The 23,482-nt window shown below is 43.8% G+C and overlaps 1 protein-coding gene and 1 long non-coding RNA gene across 2 annotated transcripts in view; one reads left to right on the top strand and one right to left on the bottom strand.

The window, feature by feature from the left end:
• Window positions 1-226: 226 nt before the first annotated feature.
• On the top strand, window positions 227-23,103 carry LOC135000703 (stromelysin-1-like). The gene is made up of 10 exons (XM_063951522.1): window positions 227-423; window positions 3,718-3,947; window positions 5,334-5,482; window positions 5,559-5,684; window positions 7,378-7,548; window positions 10,338-10,530; window positions 14,018-14,148; window positions 16,253-16,412; window positions 18,314-18,417; window positions 20,884-23,103. The coding sequence occupies exons 1-10, from the start codon at window positions 253-255 to the stop codon at window positions 20,985-20,987; spliced, it is 1,539 nt and encodes a 512-aa protein (XP_063807592.1). The 5' UTR covers window positions 227-252; the 3' UTR covers window positions 20,988-23,103.
• LOC135000776 (uncharacterized) overlaps window positions 3,688-23,482 on the bottom strand; it is a 248,107-nt gene continuing 228,312 nt past the window's right edge. The window contains exon 4 of the long non-coding RNA XR_010202583.1: window positions 3,688-4,949. This is a non-coding gene — a long non-coding RNA (uncharacterized LOC135000776). The remainder of the gene's footprint in view (window positions 4,950-23,482) is intronic.

Below are 23,482 nucleotides of genomic sequence, written 5' to 3'. Positions count from 1 at the left end.
TTATCATTTAATCTCATGCTTTTGTGGAGAAGAATGCTTCCCTCAGAGGTCTCGGCAAATTAGGAACACAAGTTTAGGAATTTCAGCTCGGGGGCTTGCTGGTGTTATTCAAACTTGTATTTCACAAGAGAACCCTCAGACAAAAGCCAGGGGAATGTAAACATTTCCAATGAATCGCCCACACGCTATACTGTATATTGGAAATAAAAACACTGATAAAAGCAGATAAACTGGGATAGTTGAGTGGGAAAGATGTTTCCATTGTGGCTCTTCGTGCAGAGTCTTCTACTCAATGTCTGTGTTGTTTACCTGGTTCCTGTGACAAAGGAAGACACTGAACCCGCTACATGGGAAGCTCCACTAGATGGAAACGTGTCTACTGATTCTGAGGACATAACAAACGAAGAGCTGACAAAGGCTGAGGTACAAATGTAGTTTGAGCTGCAGAGGGGCTTATGCTTTGGTGTCTTTCTATTGGATGGTATATGTTATTAGTTCAGGCATTCCCAACCGCGGTCCTCAAGGCACACCAACAGTGCAGGTTTTAGTGATATCCAGGCTTCAGCACGGATGGTTAAATCAAAATAACCGAGGTACTAATTAAGGCACCTGTGTTCAAGCCTGGATATCACTAAAACCAGAACTGTTAGTGTGCCTTGAGGACCGAGGTTGGGAAACACTCACACTGTATTACTTTATCTGTAGCGGAACAATGCACACATAAGAGTTCCCGCGTTCCTTCTCTGTCCACTTAACCTTGCATGGAAAAAAAGGATATACTGACACTTGGTATAGAAATTAGAAACGGTGTCCCCAGCAAAAGTCTCACTTTTATACCTGAAGTGTGATAGTTTGCCTCAGCACTTTTTGTGAATATATGTTTGTGGTGTTAATTTTACTTGCAACCTTCATCATGAACACAATAACTGTGACATATATCTGTGATAGCTTCATACTGTGTCCATATGGTTGACAAACATCTGCAGCCCTCGTACATGCACAGAAAATAGTTATTTCGAATGGTTTACAATACATAGTAAACATTTGGAAACTCAAGGGACGGAGTAGAAAAACACGTTTGTTGGATGTACAGTATGAACGTTTTTGCCTATACAGTATACAGCACATTAGACTCAGCGTCATTCTAATTATATTCTGAGGCCCGGTCATGTTCTACCCATTCGGCCTCAATATGGGGGAGGTGTATCAAACAATGGAGAGAGATAAATATAGAGAAGTTGTTCAAAGCCACCAATTAGCATCTGTTATTTATATAGCACAGTCTATGAAATATCACAAGCTTTGGGCAACTTTTACATTTATCTCTCTCCAAGGCTTGATATATCTCCCCTAAATGTTTATATTCTGAGCATGTGCAAGTGTAAAGCATGTGTGATATAGCCATGTGTTAATGTATGTTAAGAAGAAACCTGTATTCTGCACAGTTTCCTCAAGAGAATGATGTGCTATTGCTGAGTCTCAGCTCCGGGATCCTGTAGCGGGTGCCTGCACCTACATTCTCAATGCCTCTGTGAGCACTGTGTTTTTAAAGAAAGAGACGGGAAGGACAGTACTTGATATTGTATTCAATGAATGGAGCCATGATCAACACAGGACAAATGCTATTGTCGCACTTGTGTATTTGTGATGTGGTAAGGGGAACTGCATTGTCTTCTTACTAAGAAGCAGGCACAACCACTATCATTACTCATCCCTCATCTTACTTACACTAGAGTAGTTTATTATGCCACAGTCTCTGAGCATTCAATTTCAGCAGGGATGTGCAGCTAGTCTCTGAGCATTCAGCAAGGGTGTGCAGCTAGTCTCTGAGCATTCAGCAGGGGTGTGCAGCTAGTCTCTGAGCATTCAGCAGGGGAGTGCAGCTAGTCTCTGAGCATTCAGCAGGGGAGTGCAGCTAGTCTCTGAGCATTCAGCAGGGGTGTGCAGCTAGTCTCTGTTAGCGATGTTCAGAGCCATGTTTAGTGAGGAGTTTCCTGGGCAGGCCAACTTGCATTTACTGATGCTTTAAGTGCAATTTTACCTCAGGCCCCAGGTCTCAGTCATACCCGTTTCGAGGGGCAGAGCTTGGAGTGGATATTAACGGGTCCCGGGTGGCACTGACCCGACTTAACCGTTCACACTGCACCACAACCTGGGTTGACTCATGTTCAACCCTGGTCGACACCCGGGATGAAATGCCGGGTCGCTGGGCCTGCGTTATTTCAACTGGATGCTCTCACACTTTACAATATCCCGGCGTGATTAACCCGGGATATTGCAGGCAGTGTGAAAGGGTTATAAGTTTATCAACCCTTCTTTTGAAAAAATAGTGGCATGTCGTAGGCACTGAACACATACTCTAGCACAGGCATTTAGCTCAGTACAGGCGAGTCCGTGAGCAGATTCAGCCCATACTGTCTAACAATGAGTATTGAATTTCAGTATGAAATTGATTATCTTTAAGAATAGTAAGCAGAGTACCATGACCAGTCCCGCCTTGACATGCACAACCACCTGATATGTCTAAATATGTAAGATTTAGGTCAAGAGATTATACGCTTATGAAGTATTTAGTTAGTTACTCCCTGATATACACCCAAATTTCAGTCAAAACTTAATCAGCTACTATAACAGTTCCCTGCACAGATGTGGTGTCATGAACAGCAAGCCTATCTGACATGAGAAATCTTTAAGAGCAACAAGACTATTAGAATATTATTACAGCACAATTATCCCATAGCACATCTTCTGCAAACCAATGGGTAAAAGTTCTATTCTTAGAGCAAGGGGAGAGATTGCAGTTCTATTGTCATAGGAGGTGATTCCGAGATGATCGTAGCCATGCTAAATTTAGTACAGCTACGATCATTCACACTGACATGCGGGGGGACGCCCAGCACAGGGCTATCCTGCCCCGCATATCAGTGCCGCCCCCCCTGCAGAAGTGAAAAAGCATCGCACAGCGGCGATGCCTTTGCACTTCAAGAGTAGCTCCCGACCAGCGCAGCTTTAGCGTGCTGGCCAGGAGCTACTCATTGCTCCCCGGCCTGCAGCGGCTGCGTGTGACATCAAGCAGCCGCTGCGGCCCGCCCCCCATTCGGTCTGGCCATACCTGCAATGGCCGGATCGCGCCCACAAAATGGCGGCCAAACACCGCCGTTCCGCCCCCCCTGCCCAGCGACCACCTCTGCCTGTCAATCAGGCAGAGGCGATCGTAGCGGCCCGACGGCCTTCAGCGCAGCTCTGACCTGATCGTACCGCTGCGATAAACTGCAGCGTGCGATCGGGTCAGAATGACCCCCATTGAGCATTAAGATAGTAGCTGTGCCACTTGTTATAAACATAACTAAAGCTCAACAGTTCTAAAAACTTTTTGATGAAAAAATAAAAACATTCACACTGGATTACTTGGAACCACTGGATTAAGGTGTATTATGCACCACACCTATTCTCATAAAGGGGCAGCTACATTTTAGTTTGTATGTTTTGTTTTATACAATATGGGTATTTTCTTTAGTCGGGTTTGATTATCTCCAGCAGGAACAGGGGAATGTCTCTTGGAAGTCATTAAACTTGGCACCTAAAAGGTAAATGTTGAATGCAAGTTTTGGAAATACTGAACATAGATATATAAGAGAAGATGTATGAATAAAGACACGGGTGAAAATTAAATGTTAGACAAGGAGATTAAAACAAAAATATATTTATTTTTAACAGGAATATCTAGAACAATTCTACTCTGAAGCTACTAGGGCCAGGACACTGGCCAAAAAAAATGAAGATAAAATCAAGGACATGCAGACTTTTTTTGGCCTTGACGTCACCGGTAAAGTTAACAAGGAAACGTTGCAAGTTATGCTGAAACCCAGGTGTGGAGTCCCCGATGTGAAAAGGTTCAGTCTTTTTCCTGGAAATCCGAAATGGGAGAAGACATCACTAATTTACAGGTAGATTGGTGGCAAATAATATCTATTTATTGTTAGACACTAAAACCTGTATAAAATGTGATGTCCTACACCTATGTTTAAGTAAATGTTGTTATAGTGAAGTCACTGGCTTTGTGAGTAGAACTTTGGATGTTCTACTGGGGGCAATTGGGGAGATGATGGTATTAGTTACGGGTTACGCAGAGGTAAGATCCAAGTGATAGAGAAAATGCATTTCACATAGCGTTCCCTTTTAATTGGACTCCCAACATACTGACCTGACGGAGCGATTTTGACTATGAGCGATTTACCTCGAACTGGCAGTAGGAGATTTTGGCTAACTTTGCCAGCGATTTTGACTAAGTGTGCAAGCGATTTTGGCTATGGGCGATTTTGACTAACTCATATACATAGGGGGATGTTTTCACTTTTACAGCGACATAGTTGAAGCTGACTTGCCTGCACTGTCTATTTTTCCCAGCGATAGCGACCTGGCGGGAATGCGCATCGCTATCGCTGGCTGTGTACACACAGAGCGACATACACTAACTTTCTTAGTAATTTGACTATATAGTCAACATCGCTGAGCCATATCGCTCCTTGTGTACACACCTTAAGACAGGAACCCTGCAATTGGATTGCCTGACTTATGCATTCATAAGAAACACATAAATGCTGACTTTCATAGCACTACATGACCAGGGCCCAAGGTACCTGAAGCAGTTTCTGATTCCATACTGCCCCACTCAATTACGGTGATCTGTAGATGAAGGACTATAAGCAGTACCTAGAATCTCCCGTAATTCATCTGGGCTGAGCTTTTAGCCACATGGCTCCAACTCTATGGAACTCACTTCCCCATACATTTCCAGAGGCCCCCACTCTAGAATCCTTCAAAAATGAACTCAAGACTTTCCATAATTGTCCCTTTAATATCTCCATGCTCTCTGTATTTTTCGAAAAGCTTTTCTGTTCTTCATTGTTTTTGTACTGTATTGTTAATTCTGTTGAGTGCCTTGAGTCCTATTAGAGAAAGAGCGCTACATAAATAAAATTATTATTATTATTATTATTATTACTTTTGCAATGTTGGACAGATATGTTTCTAGTAAGCCCCAGGTCATTTCTACCACAGTTCTATGAAAGTTAGAGCATTGCTTTACACAGTGAAACAATATTATTTTAAAGTGGCCTAAAATATACTGTACAGCAGGGGTATTGGCTTATCTGTAATGGGTCTAGGGGGGGCCCACAACGCACACCTTGCATCCATAATAAGACTTACCTCTCTAGAATACTGTGAAGAAAGTTAGTGTGTGAGGTGAGTGTAGACAAACATCATGAGAAGTATAATCTGTAAGTGCACGGTCCTTATGTCTATCACATGATTCCATTCCTTCTTCACAGAATTGTCAACTACACCCCGGACCTCACTAACTCGGACGTAGATTATGCCATTGCCCAGGCTCTCAGGCTCTGGAGTGAGGTCACCCCTTTGAGTTTTCGTCAGTCTTATAGTGGTGATGCTGATATAATGATCTCTTTTGATTATAAAGGTATGAATATGATGATTACTCATATTTGGAAAATCATAAAATACTGTACAAAAGATGTCTTTATTACTTTGAGCAGATCATGGAGATTTCTTCCCATTTGATGGACCGCTTGGAGTTTTGGCACATGCATTTGCACCAGGCCAGGCAATTGGGGGAGATGCTCATTTTGATGAAGCTGAGACATGGACACTGGGGCGGCAAGGTAAGGGTAATGTTTCAAGTAATCCACTCTCCCCCATCCACAGACACATCATTAAAGTATAGTGTTTGTGGTAGAACTTCCAAAGGAAAACAGAAAAGTGGGCTGATAAAGTTGCATCTAGGCCAACAATATAGAGAACCAGTGCAGAGTAGCCATCAGTAACAGCAGCAAAATTATAAATCACCATTTCTGAGAACTATTAAAATATGAGTAGATCATTGATGGGACTCAGTGACTGTGAGGTCATAATGGACATAAGGACATAAGGTCCCAGCCAATGGTCAAACCGCCTAGGGGTGCTACTGCTACAGCGCATGGGGCAATTCCAGACCCCACCACCACACTTCTGAGACTTATGCTTGTGTCCTATGTTGTGGCCATGCACAAAGCAATTTCACACAAGATACACTACACAAACAGGCATAACACTAACACTGCATCAGGCTCATTAATTGCATTGTCAGGCATGTTGGGACTAAGAGTCTACCTAGTTTGAGGCTTCTAACTCAGCCTCAGTAAATAAAGATGTTATAAACAGTAAAAGATCCTCAAATCTTTGAGTCAGAGGTTAGGGAGCAGGACGTGCCAGTGATGATTCTATCCATAGGGAGTGAGGTTTAAAGGGCAATAAAGGGAAATTAAAGAGACTTCAAAGTGGGAATTCAGGAGACAAGTTGCTACAGTTGGAAGAACATGAGTAGAGGGAATGTGATTATCCCAAAGGCTTGAAGTAGCAAGAGCTATGTACTGTTGGTTACCTACTGTGTATGGTAATGGTGAATGGATAACGTTTCCCTATTTATATGTTTCCAAAACTTGCATGAGCAAGAACCTCTATAAACACTTCCACCACTGAGCCCATGTTCTCTGTGTTTGTGCAATAATAGAGATTGGTGCAAACACTAAGGGGCCTTTTTAGCAAATAGTATTTGCGGGAAGGTTCCAAAACAGCAGTTTTCAGGGGATACCTGCAAATATTAAGGATCCCTTGAATGTAGTATGGAGTCACTCCATTTCTGACAGGAGCCGCCACCCAAATAGGTATCTATCGAGAGTTCACTATGGTATGCCGGCGGTCGGGCTCCCGGCGACCAGCATACCGGCGCCGGGAGCCCGACCGCCGGCTTACCGACAGTGTGGCGAGCGCAAATGAGCCCCCACACTGCGCACGCCACGCTACGGGCACGGTGGCGTGCTACGCGTGCCACGCTATTTTATTCTCCCTCCATGGGGTCGTGGACCCCCACGAGGGAGAATAAGTGTCGGTATGCCGGCTGTCGGGATCCCGGCGCCGGTATACTGTGCGCCGGGATCCCATCAGTCGGCATACTGAAGACCACCCAACTATCGACGCTGTGAAGCTGTCAGCTTTGTCAAGGTACAGATGCTTGGCCCCGATAGGATAATGCCATCCCCAGATGGCGTTACCCAATAGTAACCTATAGGCTACTATATCACAAATCCTTCTGGAGAGGAAGCCTACACCTATGGCACCCTCGGAAACACTTTGGCTGGCCAACGGCCACGCATACTCATTGGCTGCTGGGTACCCAAACAAGGAAGCAATGTGACAGCATTACGTTACCACGCTCTCATCTCTATGCATGTTCAGACCCTGTGGGCTATTTAATATGTCGCCCAATGACAGTGATAACATGATCCCTATTGATTGTAACAAAATCTTTATTTTCAGGTACAAACCTTTTCCTTGTTGCTCTCCATGAATTGGGCCATGCGCTGGGTCTGGAACACTCGAAAAATAAGCTTGCAATAATGTATCCAACGCTTCAAGATAATACATTTGTGTCTCCACCCAGCTTTAAACTTTTTTCAGATGATGTTGCTGGAATCCAAGCCCTCTATGGTATTTATTTTCTATATTTATATTTCACATTTCACAAGGAAAACATTACTGCAATGTTGTTTTGTAGTCACTTTTCCATTTAATAGACTACTGGGGCCAAATGTAATAGAGTGAGAGTTTCAAAAAGTGAGAGATTTGGTAAGGTTTTGCAGTTTTTTTTTAAAGTGGCAATCATTTACACAGCAAACCTGGTTTTGCAGAGTAAATGATTGCCACTTTAAAAAAAAACCCTGAAAACGCTCACTATATTACATTTGGCCCCCAATCAGCATAGCTGGGGAATTCTGATTCCAAGGGCCTTATTCAGGTTTGTTAGCAAACCAAAAAAGTTAGCAACTGGGCAAAATCATGTTGCACTGCGGGTGGGGTAGATGTAACATGTGCAGAGAGAGTTAGATTTGGGTGGGGTGTGTTCAAACTGAAATCTAAATTGCAGTTTAGAAATTAAGCAGCCAGTATTTACCCTGCACAGAAACAACATAACCCATCCAAATCTAAATCTCTCTGCATATATTACATCTGCCCCACCTGCAGAGCACGTGGTTTTGCCCAATTGCTAACTTTTTTGGTTTGCTAACAAACCTGAATAACCCCCCAAGTCAGTTAAAGCTGCCATTTCATGTAAATTACCCTACATTTAGGGACATAGGGGGTAATTCAGAGTTGATCACAGAAGCAAATTTGCATACCTCCCAACTTCTGTCCCTCTTGAATTGGCACATGCCGCACCGTAGGCACGGCCACGGCTAAAAAGGGCGGAGCTTCGGTGAAGGGGGCGGAGTCTCTCGGCAAGGGGATCGTGGTCTATTGCCGTGACCCCCGTTTTCGTCATTTTGGGGGGTGTCCAGCGCTCCATGAGCTGCTGGACAGCCCCCGGCTCCCCTCCTTGCGCTTATAGATGCCATGTGCATGCGCACGGCATCTATTCAGTGTGATCACCGGCTGCTTTGCAAAGCAGAGCAGTGGTGATCACAGGATCTCCCAACTGCCCCACCCCCACCCGCAGGACACTGCAACCCGTGGGGACGGACAGCGGGACAGTGTCCAATTAGCGGGACTGTCCCGCTGAAATCGGGACAGATGGGAGGTATGAATTTGTTAGCAGTTGGGCAAAACCATGTGCACTGCAGGGGGGGCAGATATAACATGTGCAGAGAGAGTTAGATTTGGGTGGGTTATTTTGTTTCTGTGCAGGGTAAATACTGGCTGCTTTATTTTTACACTGCAATTTAGATTTCAGTTTGAACACACCACACCCAAATCTAACTCTCTCTGCACATGTTATATCTGTCCGTCTCCGTCCATCCCCCCCCACACCCCCGCCCCACCCCCACCCTTCCCTGCAGTGCACATGGTTTTGGCCAACTGCTAACAAATTTGCTGCAGCGATCAACTCTGAATTAGGCCCATATACAACTAGCTGCAGAGTTTACCCTGTGGCTAATTGGCGTCACAGCTCAATTTAGTTATCTGCAGGAACCCCGTGCACTAAGCCCCGGGAGGGGGGCACATACATATGAATACTTACATAACGTACTTATATAATACAATACAGTAGGACAGGTAAGATAATATATTACCCACTAAACCACTCTTAAAGACAGTTTTTAGGTTACAATTCCAAGCAGAAATTCAGCTGCTATTACTTTCTGAATTAACGGTTGTGTTAAACATAAGCGTATCACTATATTCTATTGCCATACACACCATAGCAGATATCGTAGGCAGTGGACTTGCCATAATATAGGGAGTGTCAAAGAAAATGTTGACATTCAGAATTTCAATATATACCATGCTGACATCAGAATGTCGACATGGTCTTATGTTGACATTCAGTATGCCGATACAGTATGTCAACATTCACAATATTCGTCATGATAACCATGCAGTTTCACATAGGGCTGTACCCCTAACCCTAACAATGTCAACATTATGCCATGTCCACACTGCGTCATCATCGCGTATCAACCTACCATCCATTTAGACCAGGGATGGGGAACCTTCGGCCCTCCGGCTGTTGTTGCACTACACATCCCAGCATGCCCTGCAACAGTTTTAGCATGGCCAAATAGCAAAACTGTAGCAAGGCATGCTGGCATGTGTAGTTCAACAACAGCTGGAGGGCCAAAGGTTCCCCACCCCTGATTTAGACGTTTTGAATGTCGACAGTAATACTATGTTGACATTTTGGTGTTGACAGTCTGAATGCATACCTCATACAGACTTCACATATAAGAACTTATTTATATTTGGACATATATCTGGTTTCCATATTTTGCGTGCTCTCCAAATGTGCATACTGTGCCATTGTTGACATATACTGTAGTTCTATGCTTATCACTAATGTGCTCTTTAACCTGGGGAGGTGTAACCAGAGTGCAGGGATAAAACCAACAATACGTTAGACTCCGTTCATCTGTTCTGGGTACTAGCAAATTCTACAAGTACGGGTAAAACCGATTTCCCCCTAAACATTAAATAACTAATATATCAAAAAGTGATGCCACTTCCCATACTTACAGATGTACCCACGCTCATCCAGCCTGTGACTCTGGTACACGTGCGCTCCTAGTTGCGGGTGTGCCTAAGCACGCTGAGCTGTGTCTAAGTACGCTGCCCATGTATTGCTATGGGCGCCTATACAAGCTGCAGGCTGGATGAGCATGGCTACATCTGTGGCAATCCATTATCAATTGTGTATTAGATATTATTTAATCTTGTATTAATAGCTCTTTAATATTGTACTAGAAAAGTCCATGTCTAATAACATTATTTTATTTCAAATACAGGAGCAAGAAAACCCAGTGTGCCAAAACCAAATCCAATCCCAACAAGGAAACCTCAGCCAAAGCCAACTCCTGCCAAGAAGCCCAAGCCAACGGATGCCCCCAAAAGTCCAACAGTGCCAGTAAAATGCGACCGGTCTTTACATTTTGATGCCATCACCAGTATGAGAGGAGATTTACTGTTCTTCAAGAATGGGTAATTCCATTACTGATTTGTTGTAACTAGAGATGTGCACCGGAAATTTTACGGGTTTTGTGTTTTGGTTTTGGATTCGGTTCCGCGGCCGTGTTTTGGATTCGGACGCGTTTTGGCAAAACCTCCCTGAAAATTTTTTGTCGGATTCGGGTGGGTTTTTGGATTCGGGTGGGTTTTTTTTCCAAAAACCCCTCAAAAACAGCTTAAATCATAGAATTTGGGGGTAATTTTGATCCTATAGTATTATTAACCTCAATAACCATTATTTCCACTCATTTCCAGTCTATTCTGAACACCTCACACCTCACAATATTATTTTTAGTCCTAAAATTTGCACCAAGGTCGCTGGATGACTAAGCTAAGCGACCCAAGAGGGCGGCACAAACACCTGGCCCATCTAGGAGTGGCACTGCAGTGTCAGACAGGATGGCACTTAAAAAAATAGTCCCCAAACAGCACATGATGCAATGAAAAGAGAAAAAGAGGTGCACTGTGGTCGCTGGACGGCTAAGCTAAGCGACACAAACACCTCAATATCACAGGAATTATTTGTTCTAATCAATGGTATTATTGGTCCAAATCACTGGAAGAAAATTACAAAATCACTGGAATTATTCGTTCTAATTAATGGTATTATTGGTCCAAATCACTGGAAGAAAATGACAAAATCACTGGAATTATTCGTTCTAATCAATGATATTATTGGTCCAAATCACTGGAAGAAAATGACAAAATCAATGGAATCATTTGGCAAGATCACTGTAATTAATAATTAATTATAAATTACTGATATTAATTGGTAAAATCTCGCTATCGCCTGCCTAGTGAAGTGGAATCTAGATGGGATTAATTGTCTAAATCCCAATGCACTAATGGCGGAAAACGGGCGCACGTCTAACAGTGCACTGATTATACTGAGAACTGATTATACTGAGCACTGATGATACTACGGAGAACTGACACTGAGCAGCGAGAACAGCACTGGACTATTGTACTGTAGTATACTGGTTACCACAATGCAGCACTGACACTGAGCACAGATATTAAGCACTGATCAGGATACTATAAGTGACACAGAGCAGCAAGATACAGCAATGGCCTACTGTACTGTACTACTATATATATACTGTTGGTCCCCAAAATGCTGCACTGTACTACTATACTGCTCACAAACAATGCAGCACAGATATGGATACTTGAAGTGACACGGAGCTGCAAGATACAGCAATGGCCTACTGTACTGTACTGTACTACTATATACAGTATATACTGGTGGTCCCCAAAATGCTGCACTGTACTACTATACTGCTCACAAACAATGCAGCACAGATATGGATACTTGAAGTGACACGGAGCTGCAAGATACAGCAATGGACTACTGTACTGTACAACTATATACTGTTGGTCACCAAAATGCTGCACTGTACTACTATATATACTGCTCACAACAATGCAGCACAAATATGGATACTTGAAGTGACACGGAGCTCCAAGATACAGCAATGGACTACTGTACTGTACAACTATATACTGTTGGTCACCAAAATGCTGCACTGTACTACTAATATACTGCTCACAACAATGCAGCACAGATATGGATACTTGAAGTGACACAGAGCTGCAAGATACAGCAATGGAAAACTGTACTGTACTACTACACTGGTGGTCACCAAAATGCTGCACTGTACTACTATATATAATATATATATAGTATATACTGGTCACACAACAATGCAGTAGATATTGAGCACTGATCAGGATACTGTCTAGAACTGAGTCTGACACGGAGCTGCAAGATACAGCAATGGCCTACTGTACTGTACTACTATAGTTATATACTGGTGGTCCCCACAATGCAGCACACTGAGCACAGATATTTGCAGCACACTGAGCACAGATATGGAGCTTTTCAGGCAGAGAACGCAGATATTTGCAGCACACTGAGCACAGATATGGAGCTCTTCAGGCAGAGAACGTAGATATTTGCAGCACACTGAGCACAGATATTTGCAGCACACTGAGCACAGATATTTGCAGCACACTGAGCACAGAAACAGAGTTTTTCAGGGAGAGAACGTAGCCACGTCCTCTCCGTTCAATCTCCAATGCACGAGTGAAAACGGCGGCGACGCGCGGCTCTTTATATGGAATACGAATCTCGCGAGAATCCGACAGCGGGATGATGACGTTCGGCCTCGTTCGGGTTAACCGAGCAAGGTGGGAAGATCCGAGGCTGCCTCGGACCCGTGTAAAATAGGTGAAGTTCGGGGGGGTTTGGATCTCAACGAACCGAACCCGCTCATCTCTAGTTGTAACCTATGTTTTTATTGGAAGTGTAATTTCCTATTAATACAAGAATAGTAATCTAAGATACTACCTAGAAGGCAGAAGGAGAAATAGGAGAGGTCATGACTATATTTCAATGAACAGGTATCAAACTTCTCCTGATCCTCTTGCCCGGTTGGGTGACCAGTTATCGGGTTCCCGGCAGGCAGCATACTGACGCTGGGATCCCGGCCGCCAGAATGCCGGCAGGGGGGCAAGCGCAACGAAGCCTCTTGTGGGCTCGCTGAGCTCACCACGCTGCGGGCTCGGTGGCATGCTGTGCTCACCACAGGTTCTATTCCCACTCTACAGGTGTCGTGGACACCCATGAGTGGGAATAGCCATGATCCCCCTGCCGGCATTCTGGCAATCGGGATCCCGGCGTCGGTATGCTGATGGCCGGGATTCCGACCACCGGTAACATGACTACATCCCCTCTTGACCGCCATACCCTTCCTTGGTACTGCCAGTAGTAGTAATGCTATAGAGGTCATAATGCTTGAACCAAATTGCTAAAACATAAATATAAACTGATTTTTGACCAATGCTGATTGTTTAACAAGGTCTCCTTGCAGCGGGTATGGGTCGTTGGGTTGACACAACTTAGGTCGACTACTATTGGTCGACATGCATTAGGTCGACAGGGTCACTAGGTCAACATGGTCACTAGGTCGACATGGTCTAGATCGACAGGTCAAAAGGTCGACATGAATGTTTCACATTTTTTTCTTCAATTTTTTTACTTTTTCATACTTTACGATCCACGTGGACTACAATTGGGAATGGTAACCTGTGGGATCTAATGACCATGTCAACCTAGTGACCCTGTTGACCTAATGCATGTCAACTAATAGTGGTCGACCTAATGACTGTCGACCTAAGTGGTGTCGACCTAATGACCATATCCCCCTTGCAGCTAAGGCATGCTAACAAACACCCCTACATGTTCTACCCCTGATGGGTTTCAGCGTAATTGGTATAAAACAAGACCTCAATCTCACTTCAACAACAACCTGTCTATAGTTCAAAAAACTTATCTCCATAAGACACAGATAGTTTATATAATTTAGAACATACATTAACTTATTCTCAATTAATATCAATTGCAAGGTATTTGAAAAAATATATAAAAATTGTGAACACTTTATTGTGTTCTACCAAGGATCTTTTGGAGAAAAACCTCAAGGAAGAGTGACATTGATACAATCTCCATCAATACCATATGGCCAAACTTGGGATACGTTGATGCAGCCTATGAAGTTCCAGATAGAGATATTGTCTACTTGTTCAAAGGTGAGCTATCCTTAATGTTATCCTTTATATTATCTTTCATGATGTCCATCATGTTATCCTTCAGGTTACACGTCATGATGTCCTGCATGATATCCTTCATGTTATACTTCATGATGTCCTGCATGATATCCTTCATGTTATACGTCATGATGTCCAGCATGTCCCCCCCCTCCCCCAGGAAAGGGGGGAGATGATAGAAACTTTCAAATATATCAAGGGTTTTAACAAGGTCCAGGAGGGAAACATTCTACAAATGAAAAGAAGCAAAAGGACACGAGGACATGCACTGAGACCGGAGGGGGGGGAGGTTCAGGAAAAATTTGAGGATAAATTACTTCACAGAAAGGGTAGTGGACAAGTGGAATAGCCTCCCATCAGAGGTGGTAGAGGCTGACAGTAGAGCAATTTAAACATGCATGGGATAGACATAAGGATATCCTTACAAAGAAATAAGGATCAAATAAGGTTTGAGATAAAAAAAATATAGTGGTAAAAAAACAAAAGGGGGGCAGACTAGATGGGCCCAGTGGTTCTTATCTGCTGTCAAGTTCTATGTTTCTATGTTATACTTCATGATGTCCAGCATGATATCATTCATGTTATACTTCATGATGTCCAGCATGATATCCTTCATGTTATACTTCATGATGTCCAGCATGGTATCCTTCATGTTATACTTCATGATGTCCAGCATGGTATCCTTCATGTTATCCTTTGTTATAATTCATGATGTCCTTCATGGTATCCTTCATGTTATACTTCATGATGTCCAGCATGGTATCCTTCATGTTATACTTCATGATGTCCAGCATGATATCCTTCATGTTATACTTCATGATGTCCAGCATGGTATCCTTCATGTTATCCTTTGTTATAATTCATGATGTCCTGCATGATATCCTTCATGTTATACTTCATTTTCATTAATGCCAAAGACATAACAATTAATGCTTAGTGTAAAGCACCACAGAGTAATGAAATACAGTACATATATGGACACATGGTAAGGGTCCTGCCGAATGAACAAAGCAAATTGCGATTGTTTTTTACAGGTTAGAAACAGAGCTATTTTCTGAGCTTATGTCCAGGAGCTTTGCAGTATGTTAGTATTTCCCTTCTTTCATCCTTCTTAGTTGCCCTAGGACAGGCATACCCAACCTCCGTCCTCAAGGTACACTAGCAGTGCAGGTTTCTTGATATCCAAGCTTCAGCACAGATCATTAAATCAAAGAAACTGAGGTACTATTTAAGTCACCTGTGCTCAAGCATGGACATCACTAAAACCTGGACTGTTAGTGTGTTTTGAGGACCAAGGTTGGGAATGCCTGCCCTATACACAATTTATAAAAACAATAGTGATGAGCGGGTTCGGTTTTACTCGGTTAGGTCTGTTATCACACTTTGGGCGATATTCAAATGTTATATCGCGCCTGATCTCCCATCTAAAGTGACGGGAGATATTAAATTGATCCCCGTTATCGCAAATATTGCGCCCAAGCAGCCGGGTTTAGCCGCATAAAGCAGCAAAACCAGATTAAACTAATGGGCGCGATCGTGAAAAGTCCCGTTTGAGTGCCCATACGGGTCACTTTTTTTGCATTTCAACTCACCACCCTAGGGGGTAGCGATCTGAAAATGGAAAATTATGTTATCGCTCCAATCAGCAGAAATAATTGCCGGATGCGGACAGGAGCAGGAGGGGGGGGGGACAATTGAATTTCGCCCACAAAGTCATCTACACATTCTGTAGGCTGAAAAAGACTGGCAAGAGGAACATTGTCTAGTCAGACCACACACACACACACACAACTTGCCAAACTGGACGAGATCTGTTTGTTCGGCCCCTCTGGCCAAAATGGCAGAGTTAATCCAGTGTTATTAGAGCTTGTTTGTGGTAGTTGAGCAAGAATATAACCATACGTACAGGTGCATTTAGGCAAATACCCGATAATGATCCTATAGATTGTTATCACCATCTTTTCCATGATGTGCACACTGTAATATCAGGCCACTGAAGCAAATCTCGTAGACAATACTTCTCAATGTGGATTTCACGTGTAACACATTCAGCGATTACTGGGGTGACAGTGTTTGTTTTGCACAGGCCGACAGTATTGGGCCACGAGAGGATTCACCATGCTGTCGGGATATCCTCGAGACATCTCCAATTTTGGTTTTCCAAGTTCTGTTAAGAAAATAGATGCTGCTGTGTTTCTTAAGGAAGAAAGGAAAGCTATTTTCTTTGTGAAAGACAAGTACTGGAGGTTAGTGGATGTTTGCAAAACAGAATAACTTAAATTGTCTCTACATTATTACTATTTAACTGTTTATAGATATTTCCAATGAATATTCATTTAAGCCACAAAACGATGGTTACCACAAGAGGTCATTTCCAAAGCTACTGTACACCTCCCAACATTGTAGGTACATAGGTCAGGACAGGGGGAGCCACATCACAGAGAGGGCCAAATTAAGGTTTTCGGGAGCCTCAGGGTAACTAACTTGTGCGATGGGATTGAAAAGTATAATGTGTAAATACTCACAACACCAAAACAGTATTGAACACATTGTAGTATTTCTAGTTCACAGTGTACCACACAGAGCCCCAGTTCACATTATGCCACTGTGCCCACCACATGGTAATGTAGCTTAGTGTGGGGGCCTCTGGATGACTAGCTCGGCAGCATTGCTGGTAAATAGCACTGCACGAACACGGTGGCCATGCCTAGCACTGGAAATCACTAGTTTGACCCTTTTTCTTCTCCAGTGATCCTTCTACCACCCATTCACTGCTGCCTGCACCAAGGGCCGGTTCTAGGGTGTTCAGCGCCCCCCCTGGAAACGACAAATGTGCATCATCCCTCCCATACATAATAAAGGGACAGAATTTGCAGAAGGCGCTCATTGCAAAAAGAGGTGTGGTCTCACAAGGAAAGTGCGTGGCCACACAATAGTTCCCCCAGTTCAAATTATGCCACATGGTAGCACAATCTTATTCACACTACACAGCACGTAGTGCCCATGATTCATTGCACCACATAGTAGTGTCCCTTATTCTTGTTATGGCACACAGTAGTGCCTCTTATACACAATAACCAAATTAGTGTCCCTTATACACATAACGTCCACAGTAGTAGTGCCCCTTACACTTAATACAAACAGTAGTAGTGCCACACATAATGCCTACAGTAGTAGTGCCCCTTACACTTAACGTCCACAGTAGTAGTGCCCCTTACACTTAACGTTCACAGTAGTAGTGCCACACTTAATTCCAATAGTAGTAGCACCCTTTACACTTAATGCCCACAGGAGGGGAGGGGAGAGAGGGAGTAGTGCAACTTACATAGGAGATCAGCAAGAGACTGAGGGGCAGATGTATTAACCTGGAGAAGGCATAGGGAAGTGATAAACCAGTGATATCTGCAAGGTAATAAAGGCAGCAGGCAATCAGATCCTAACTGTTAATTTACATATTGGAACTGATTGGCTGGTGCCTTTATCACCTTGCACATATCACTGGTTTATCACTTCCTTATGCCTTCTCCAGGTTAATACATCTGCCCCTGAAGAGCTATGGCTGCCACTTCAAGCTGACGGCGCCGCTGCCAAAGGTGCAGCGGGGAGGAGACAGAAGGGAACCAGATGGACCTGACATGGGAGCTGCGATCCATGCTGCCGCTACCTTCCATACAGTATGACAGACGCAGCGGCAGCTGGCAGCAACAGCAGAGTAGAGGAGCGGGCAGAGCGCCTCTTCAGCCTGGCGACTCCCTGCTTTGCAGCATCTGCTGAGCGGGAAGCACTGGCTCTGCCTGCACCAGTGGCAATTGTGTGTGTGTGACAGTTCACTGCTGCTCTACTAGGCATAGCTCCCTACTGGCAAGTGAACATGAAAATTCAGTCCCAATCATGACAGCAAAACAGAGATACAGAGACTGCCCGCTGAAATCAGGACACTTGGGAGGTATGCGAAAAATGCAAATAGCTGACAGTGCACTCCTGTAAACCCCCTTGTGGGATTGGGAATTGCATGTTATCTCACAGGATGTCTCACCCTAATTCAGGAGTCTCATACTAATTGTACAGTACTGCTTCTGTTCCCACCTATTTACCTACTGTAAATACTTACAATGTAGAGTTTTAATATGTACCATGTCTTGTTCAGCAATGACCACACAAGTTATACAATGGACCCCAAATCACCACAAAAGATAAAACATGACTTTCCTGGAATTGGGAAAAAGGTGGAGGCTGCTTTCCAGAACTATGGTAAGTTTAGGCGACGGGTGATATTTGATTATCTTTCCAATCGATGATTAGGAAATGTCTCATAAGGATTCATGTATCACATACTGTATGATAGATTATACAGAGGTGTTCCTAGTGCTGCACAATAAAGTGATACAATCGCAAAAACATAATCTTCAGTACATTGTTAAATTATACACTGTGGGGCTCATTCACAGTTGGACCCAATTGTGTCTAAGCACAAACATAAAATGCAACATTTTGCTACCTAGGCAGATTCAGCTGCAAATGCAAGATTCAACCGACTCTGTGTAGGTAGCAAATGTTCTCCCCTCTCCATGCAGTAACAGGAGTAGATGTGCCAGCAATACGGCAGGAGGCGTGGCCTCACTGTGAGTGCAAAGGATACTCAAAAACATAGAACACAATTCATACACATTACAGTAAATGCCAAGAAGGTGTAGATAATAAGACCCAGATTTATCAAGCCTTGGAGAGTGATAAATTTCATGGTGATAAAGTGCCAGCCAATCAGCTCCTAACTGTCATGTTACAGGCTGTGTTTGAAATATGACAGTTATGAGCTGATTGGTTGGTACTTTATCACCGTGCAATTTATCACTCCCTAAGGCTTGGTAAATCTAGGCCTAAGTATCTAAGGGGGTCATTCAGATCTGATCACTAGGCAGCGATTTTTGCAGCCCTGTCACCGCCTACAGGGGGAGTGTATTTTCGCTGCGCAAGTGTGCAAACGCATGTGTAGCAGAGATGCACAAACTGATTTTGTGCAGCCTCTGTGCAGCCCAGGACTTACTCAGCCACTGCAATCACATCAGCCTGTTCGGGACCGGATTTGACGTCAAACGCCCTCCCTGAAAACACTTGATCCCGCCTGCGTTTTTCTGGACACTACCTGGAAAAGGTCAGTTGCCACCCACAAATGGCCTCTTCCTGTCAGTCTCCTTGCGAACGCCTGTCCTTCGCACAATCCCGTCGCTGACCGGCGATCCCCGTTGCAGCCGTCCATCGCGCCTGCGCATTGCGGTGCATACGCATGTGCAGTTTGGATCTGATCGCCCGCTGTGCGAAAATGCACAGCAACGATCAGATCTGAATGACCCCCTAAGTTGCTTGGAGTCTGGTAAATGCAAAAGGAAGATGACAGAAATATAACATTTAACTTTTTTAAAGTCATCCCTAATAAACATATCGGCAGTCTGCCCCTCCCAAACAGTAGGAACCATGATTTATTTTTTAAGAATGAGTGCTGAGTACGCTGTAAGCCTGCTATGGATTCACAGCTGTAGAAGTTTGCATAATCAGATGAATCTGGAGAATCAGACATGGAAAGCGCCTGTCATCATCATCATCATCAGTTTGCAACTTGCACCAGCGACTCATCCACCTTCACACAGGCACATAAGAGCTTTTAAGGTGCCCAGATTGAGCACATTTCCCATTGTTTCACTCTTAGAGGTATATCTACTAAAGTGCAAGTTTTTAGAAGTGGAGATGTTGCTTATAGCAAGCAACCAATCAGATTCCACAGTACTTATTTATTTAGCACCTTCTAGAACATATGGTTGCTGTGGGCAACACCCCACTTCTAAGGACCAACATTTTAGTAAATATACCCCTTACTGACATTGGCATCATCTGCGCCCCCTTTTAGCCTCTATCCTGGCCTTGGCATTTTAGTGCACAAATAAGTTGAGGCCATACTTGCATCTACATCCTACTCTAAATGAAGTCATGTATGTTGCTTGTATACCATAACATCCTGGTTTCAGATAAGTACATGGATGGAAAACTTGTATTAGCTAGGGTAATGTGGACGTTAAGTATAACCAGGGTCGGACTGGCCCACAGGGAAACAGGGGAAACCACCGGTGGGCCCCACTGCAGTGGGCCCCTCTCATCCTCTAGGGATCAGGTTCCAGACACTATCCTAGTGCACTTGAATTATGCATTATACATATGTTACATTACACAAGTCCTTCACAAGAATATGGATTATTATATATTTACCAAGGGGAACAGAACATTTACTCTGTAATGGTTAGCCAAACCTCTGTGATGGCTGGCCACGCCCCAGTGGAGCCTGGCCACACCCACCCTTAAGCATGGGCCCCTACAACAGCATCCCCCCGGAGGGCCCTTCATGCGCCAGTCCGACACTGAGTATAACTATAACGATACTGAAATTCTACTTTAAAAAGGGTCACTTTCTTGTGGTTGGGTATGTTGAGTGAAAGTAATGGGGCACTTTGGGCCAAAGAGAGAGACATTTGTTTGGTCGCGAACACAGCTCATGGTCCTTCCTAAGCATTTATCTGCAACCACAGGTCCATGTATCATCTTGATCGGTCCCTGTCCTCTAAAGCACATTGATGATAGCTTATGGTACAATCATGAACACAACAGAAAGAACACTGTACAGTATAAAGGATCCTATTCATTATAACTAACACTTTCTTTACGTCTCAGACTATCTGTACTTCTCTAATGGAGCCAACCAGATTGAATATAACCCAAGGAGGCAACGAGTTATTCGCAATATTCCGAATTATCAATGGCTGAACTGCAACTGAAGAAGCAAGCCTCCTCAGATTAACACCTGGAGGCGACTCCAACCCACTGCATAATATAACATGTAAAACGTGACTGTAAATAGATAACATTAGTTTATCGTTTCAACTGTGCAAAACACATTTCCATACATGATACACAACATAGGACAGATTTCAGTCTTCAAACGTGTTTCATAATTTCAGTTCATAAAGTATTTCCTACTGTAAATGACACATTGTGACATGAGTCACATGACCATATAAAAGCACTAGGCTGCATGTCAGAGGCTTCTCTACAGGTTACAGTAATCCGACGTGGGTTAAAAAATTTGACATGCCGTCGGTAACTATTGTTTCCACTTGTTGTTCCTGGGATCATTGGAAGATATTGCATTATACTCAATAAATGAAACAAGACGGGTTTTAGAAACGATAAGGTAACGCAACTCAACTCACCCAAAAGCAAATCACAACAAGAAGTGTGTATGCCGGCATCAGATGCAATGGGTTCCATTGTCATAAACAATTACATGTATGGTACATGCCACTGGAAATTGTGACTGTAGTCAAACTTTAATAAGACCAAGGCACAGCACTGCAAGGTATAAGGCAGCTTCAGCAGCATGCAGTAACCATACAAGAATGAGCAGTGCTTAGTCTTAACAGACTTCACTAACTTCTTAAACTGGGTACACAATATACAGGATCAATATGTAAAACCGGCGGTGGGATCCTGACCACCAGTCGCCAGCCGCGGGGCAAGCGCTAGAAAGCCCTCTCTGCACTCGCCACGCTGTGGGCACGGTGGCTCGCTGCGCTGCCACAGGATTTATTCTCCCTCTATGGGTGCTGTGGACACCCATAGAGGGAGGAAAGCCTGTAGCGCCGGGATTCCGGTGGCGGTATTTCCCCGCCAGCCGGGACTCCAGCGTCAGCGTTGTGACATCCAGGATCCCGACTAATGGTATGGTAACCACTTCCCCAATATACAATGCAATGACGGTTGTTATAATTTCACTAATCGCAGAACACACTATACTGTACATTGTGTTGCAGGACTGTATCTACTTCATCATTTCTCCTGTACATACTATGCAATTTTCATGTAGGTCAGTGCCAACATGTTGTGGGGGTGGTATCAATATCCCAGCAATTGAAATCCAGACGGTTGGCAATGGGAACCCAACGGCATCTGAAGGTTACTTAGATGTCCGATGTTCACACAGGTGATCCATTGGCTGCATCCTTGTACAGAGCAGAACACAGAAGATGCATTAGCATAATTTAGCAGTAGTGGGCGTGGCAACCATCGCAGCTGCTACTCAGGGTCGGCAACAGAAATCTTTGGGCCCCATATAGTGATAGCTGTGGGGCTCCCTCAGATTTTATATATATATATATATATATATATATATATATATATATATTTATATTTAAGCACAACAGAGTTTGCTGCAATATATATATGAAACTGTTATATATATATATATATATATTATCTCCTTCCTCCACCACATACACCACAGTCTGTGTCTCCCTCTCTACTTACTCCCACACTCCCCCACCCCATGTCAAAGCCTTGTATCCCCTCACCAATCCACTCTTTTCCCTGGGAAGAGACTTCCCAGTATCCAGACCCGAACACCGCACAGCAGGAACCATGCGACCCTCACACCCCACCAGAAGAGGCCAGCGCAGGGCACAGGAATCCTGCCCAGAGGAGCTGCTGCCATGTCCCGTAACTGCCTTCAACAGAGCCAGACCCGGACACTTGTGCCACACAGTCACTGTGTGTGAGAGGCTCCTGTCACTCTGAGGTTACGCCCACATCGCCTACAGCTCACTGCCCTATTTGGATAAGACGGTTCACATCTCTGCCAGGCACTAAGCAGCATATACTTGGGGCCCCTCTGATCCTTGGGGCCTGGTACAGGTGTCCCCTTTGACCCCCCCCTGTTGCCGGCCCTGCTGCTACTGCTTGCTATATAACTTAGAATCAGGCCCAATGTGCATTGATGTTTGCATTAACTCATATCACTTGCTTGATTGTAAGCTCTACCTTTCTATGACTCTTTGATTGTAAACTATCTAGAAAGATTGTAACTTCTGAACTTGTATTAAAAAATATACATCTAAAAAAGTAGAATCAATTCTAAAAATAAAGTATTGTATCTAAAAAAAAAACAGGTTCATCATATAATTTGTGTTTTAAAAATCACTACCAAACACATACAGTGTAATACAAGGGGGCATGAGTTCACAATCATTTACAGAAGGGTTCCGTTATTCCTTATAACACACAAGTTTTCCTGACGATCACTGGATTGATGTTAAAATGGAAGCTGCTCAACCAAATTAGTAATGCCTCTCATGTGCTGAAAGGGAGGGGTTGTTCCAAAGTACAAAGACATTTATATTTGTGTATGTGCTGTTATCATGTTGCCTTACAGTCATACTTGCCGACATTCTGGCTGCTCTCTGCGGGAGAGAGCAGCCAGGTCGGCTCAGCAAGGGGG

This window comes from Pseudophryne corroboree, chromosome 2 (genome assembly GCF_028390025.1).
Source record: "Pseudophryne corroboree isolate aPseCor3 chromosome 2, aPseCor3.hap2, whole genome shotgun sequence".
NCBI lineage: Eukaryota > Metazoa > Chordata > Amphibia > Anura > Myobatrachidae > Pseudophryne > Pseudophryne corroboree.
This window is presented reverse-complemented; position numbering and strand designations above follow the sequence as displayed.

What these genes read in the sequence shown, in the direction of transcription:
- LOC135000703 (XM_063951522.1), top strand. Translation starts at nt 253, where the DNA reads ATGTTTCCATTGTGGCTCTTCGTGCAGAGTCTTCTACTCAATGTCTGT. An exon ending in AAGAGCTGACAAAGGCTGAG is followed by an intron (nt 424 to 3,717) that starts GTACAAATGTAG and finishes TATTTTTAACAG; the next exon opens with GAATATCTAGAACAATTCTA. An exon ending in AAGACATCACTAATTTACAG is followed by an intron (nt 3,948 to 5,333) that starts GTAGATTGGTGG and finishes CCTTCTTCACAG; the next exon opens with AATTGTCAACTACACCCCGG.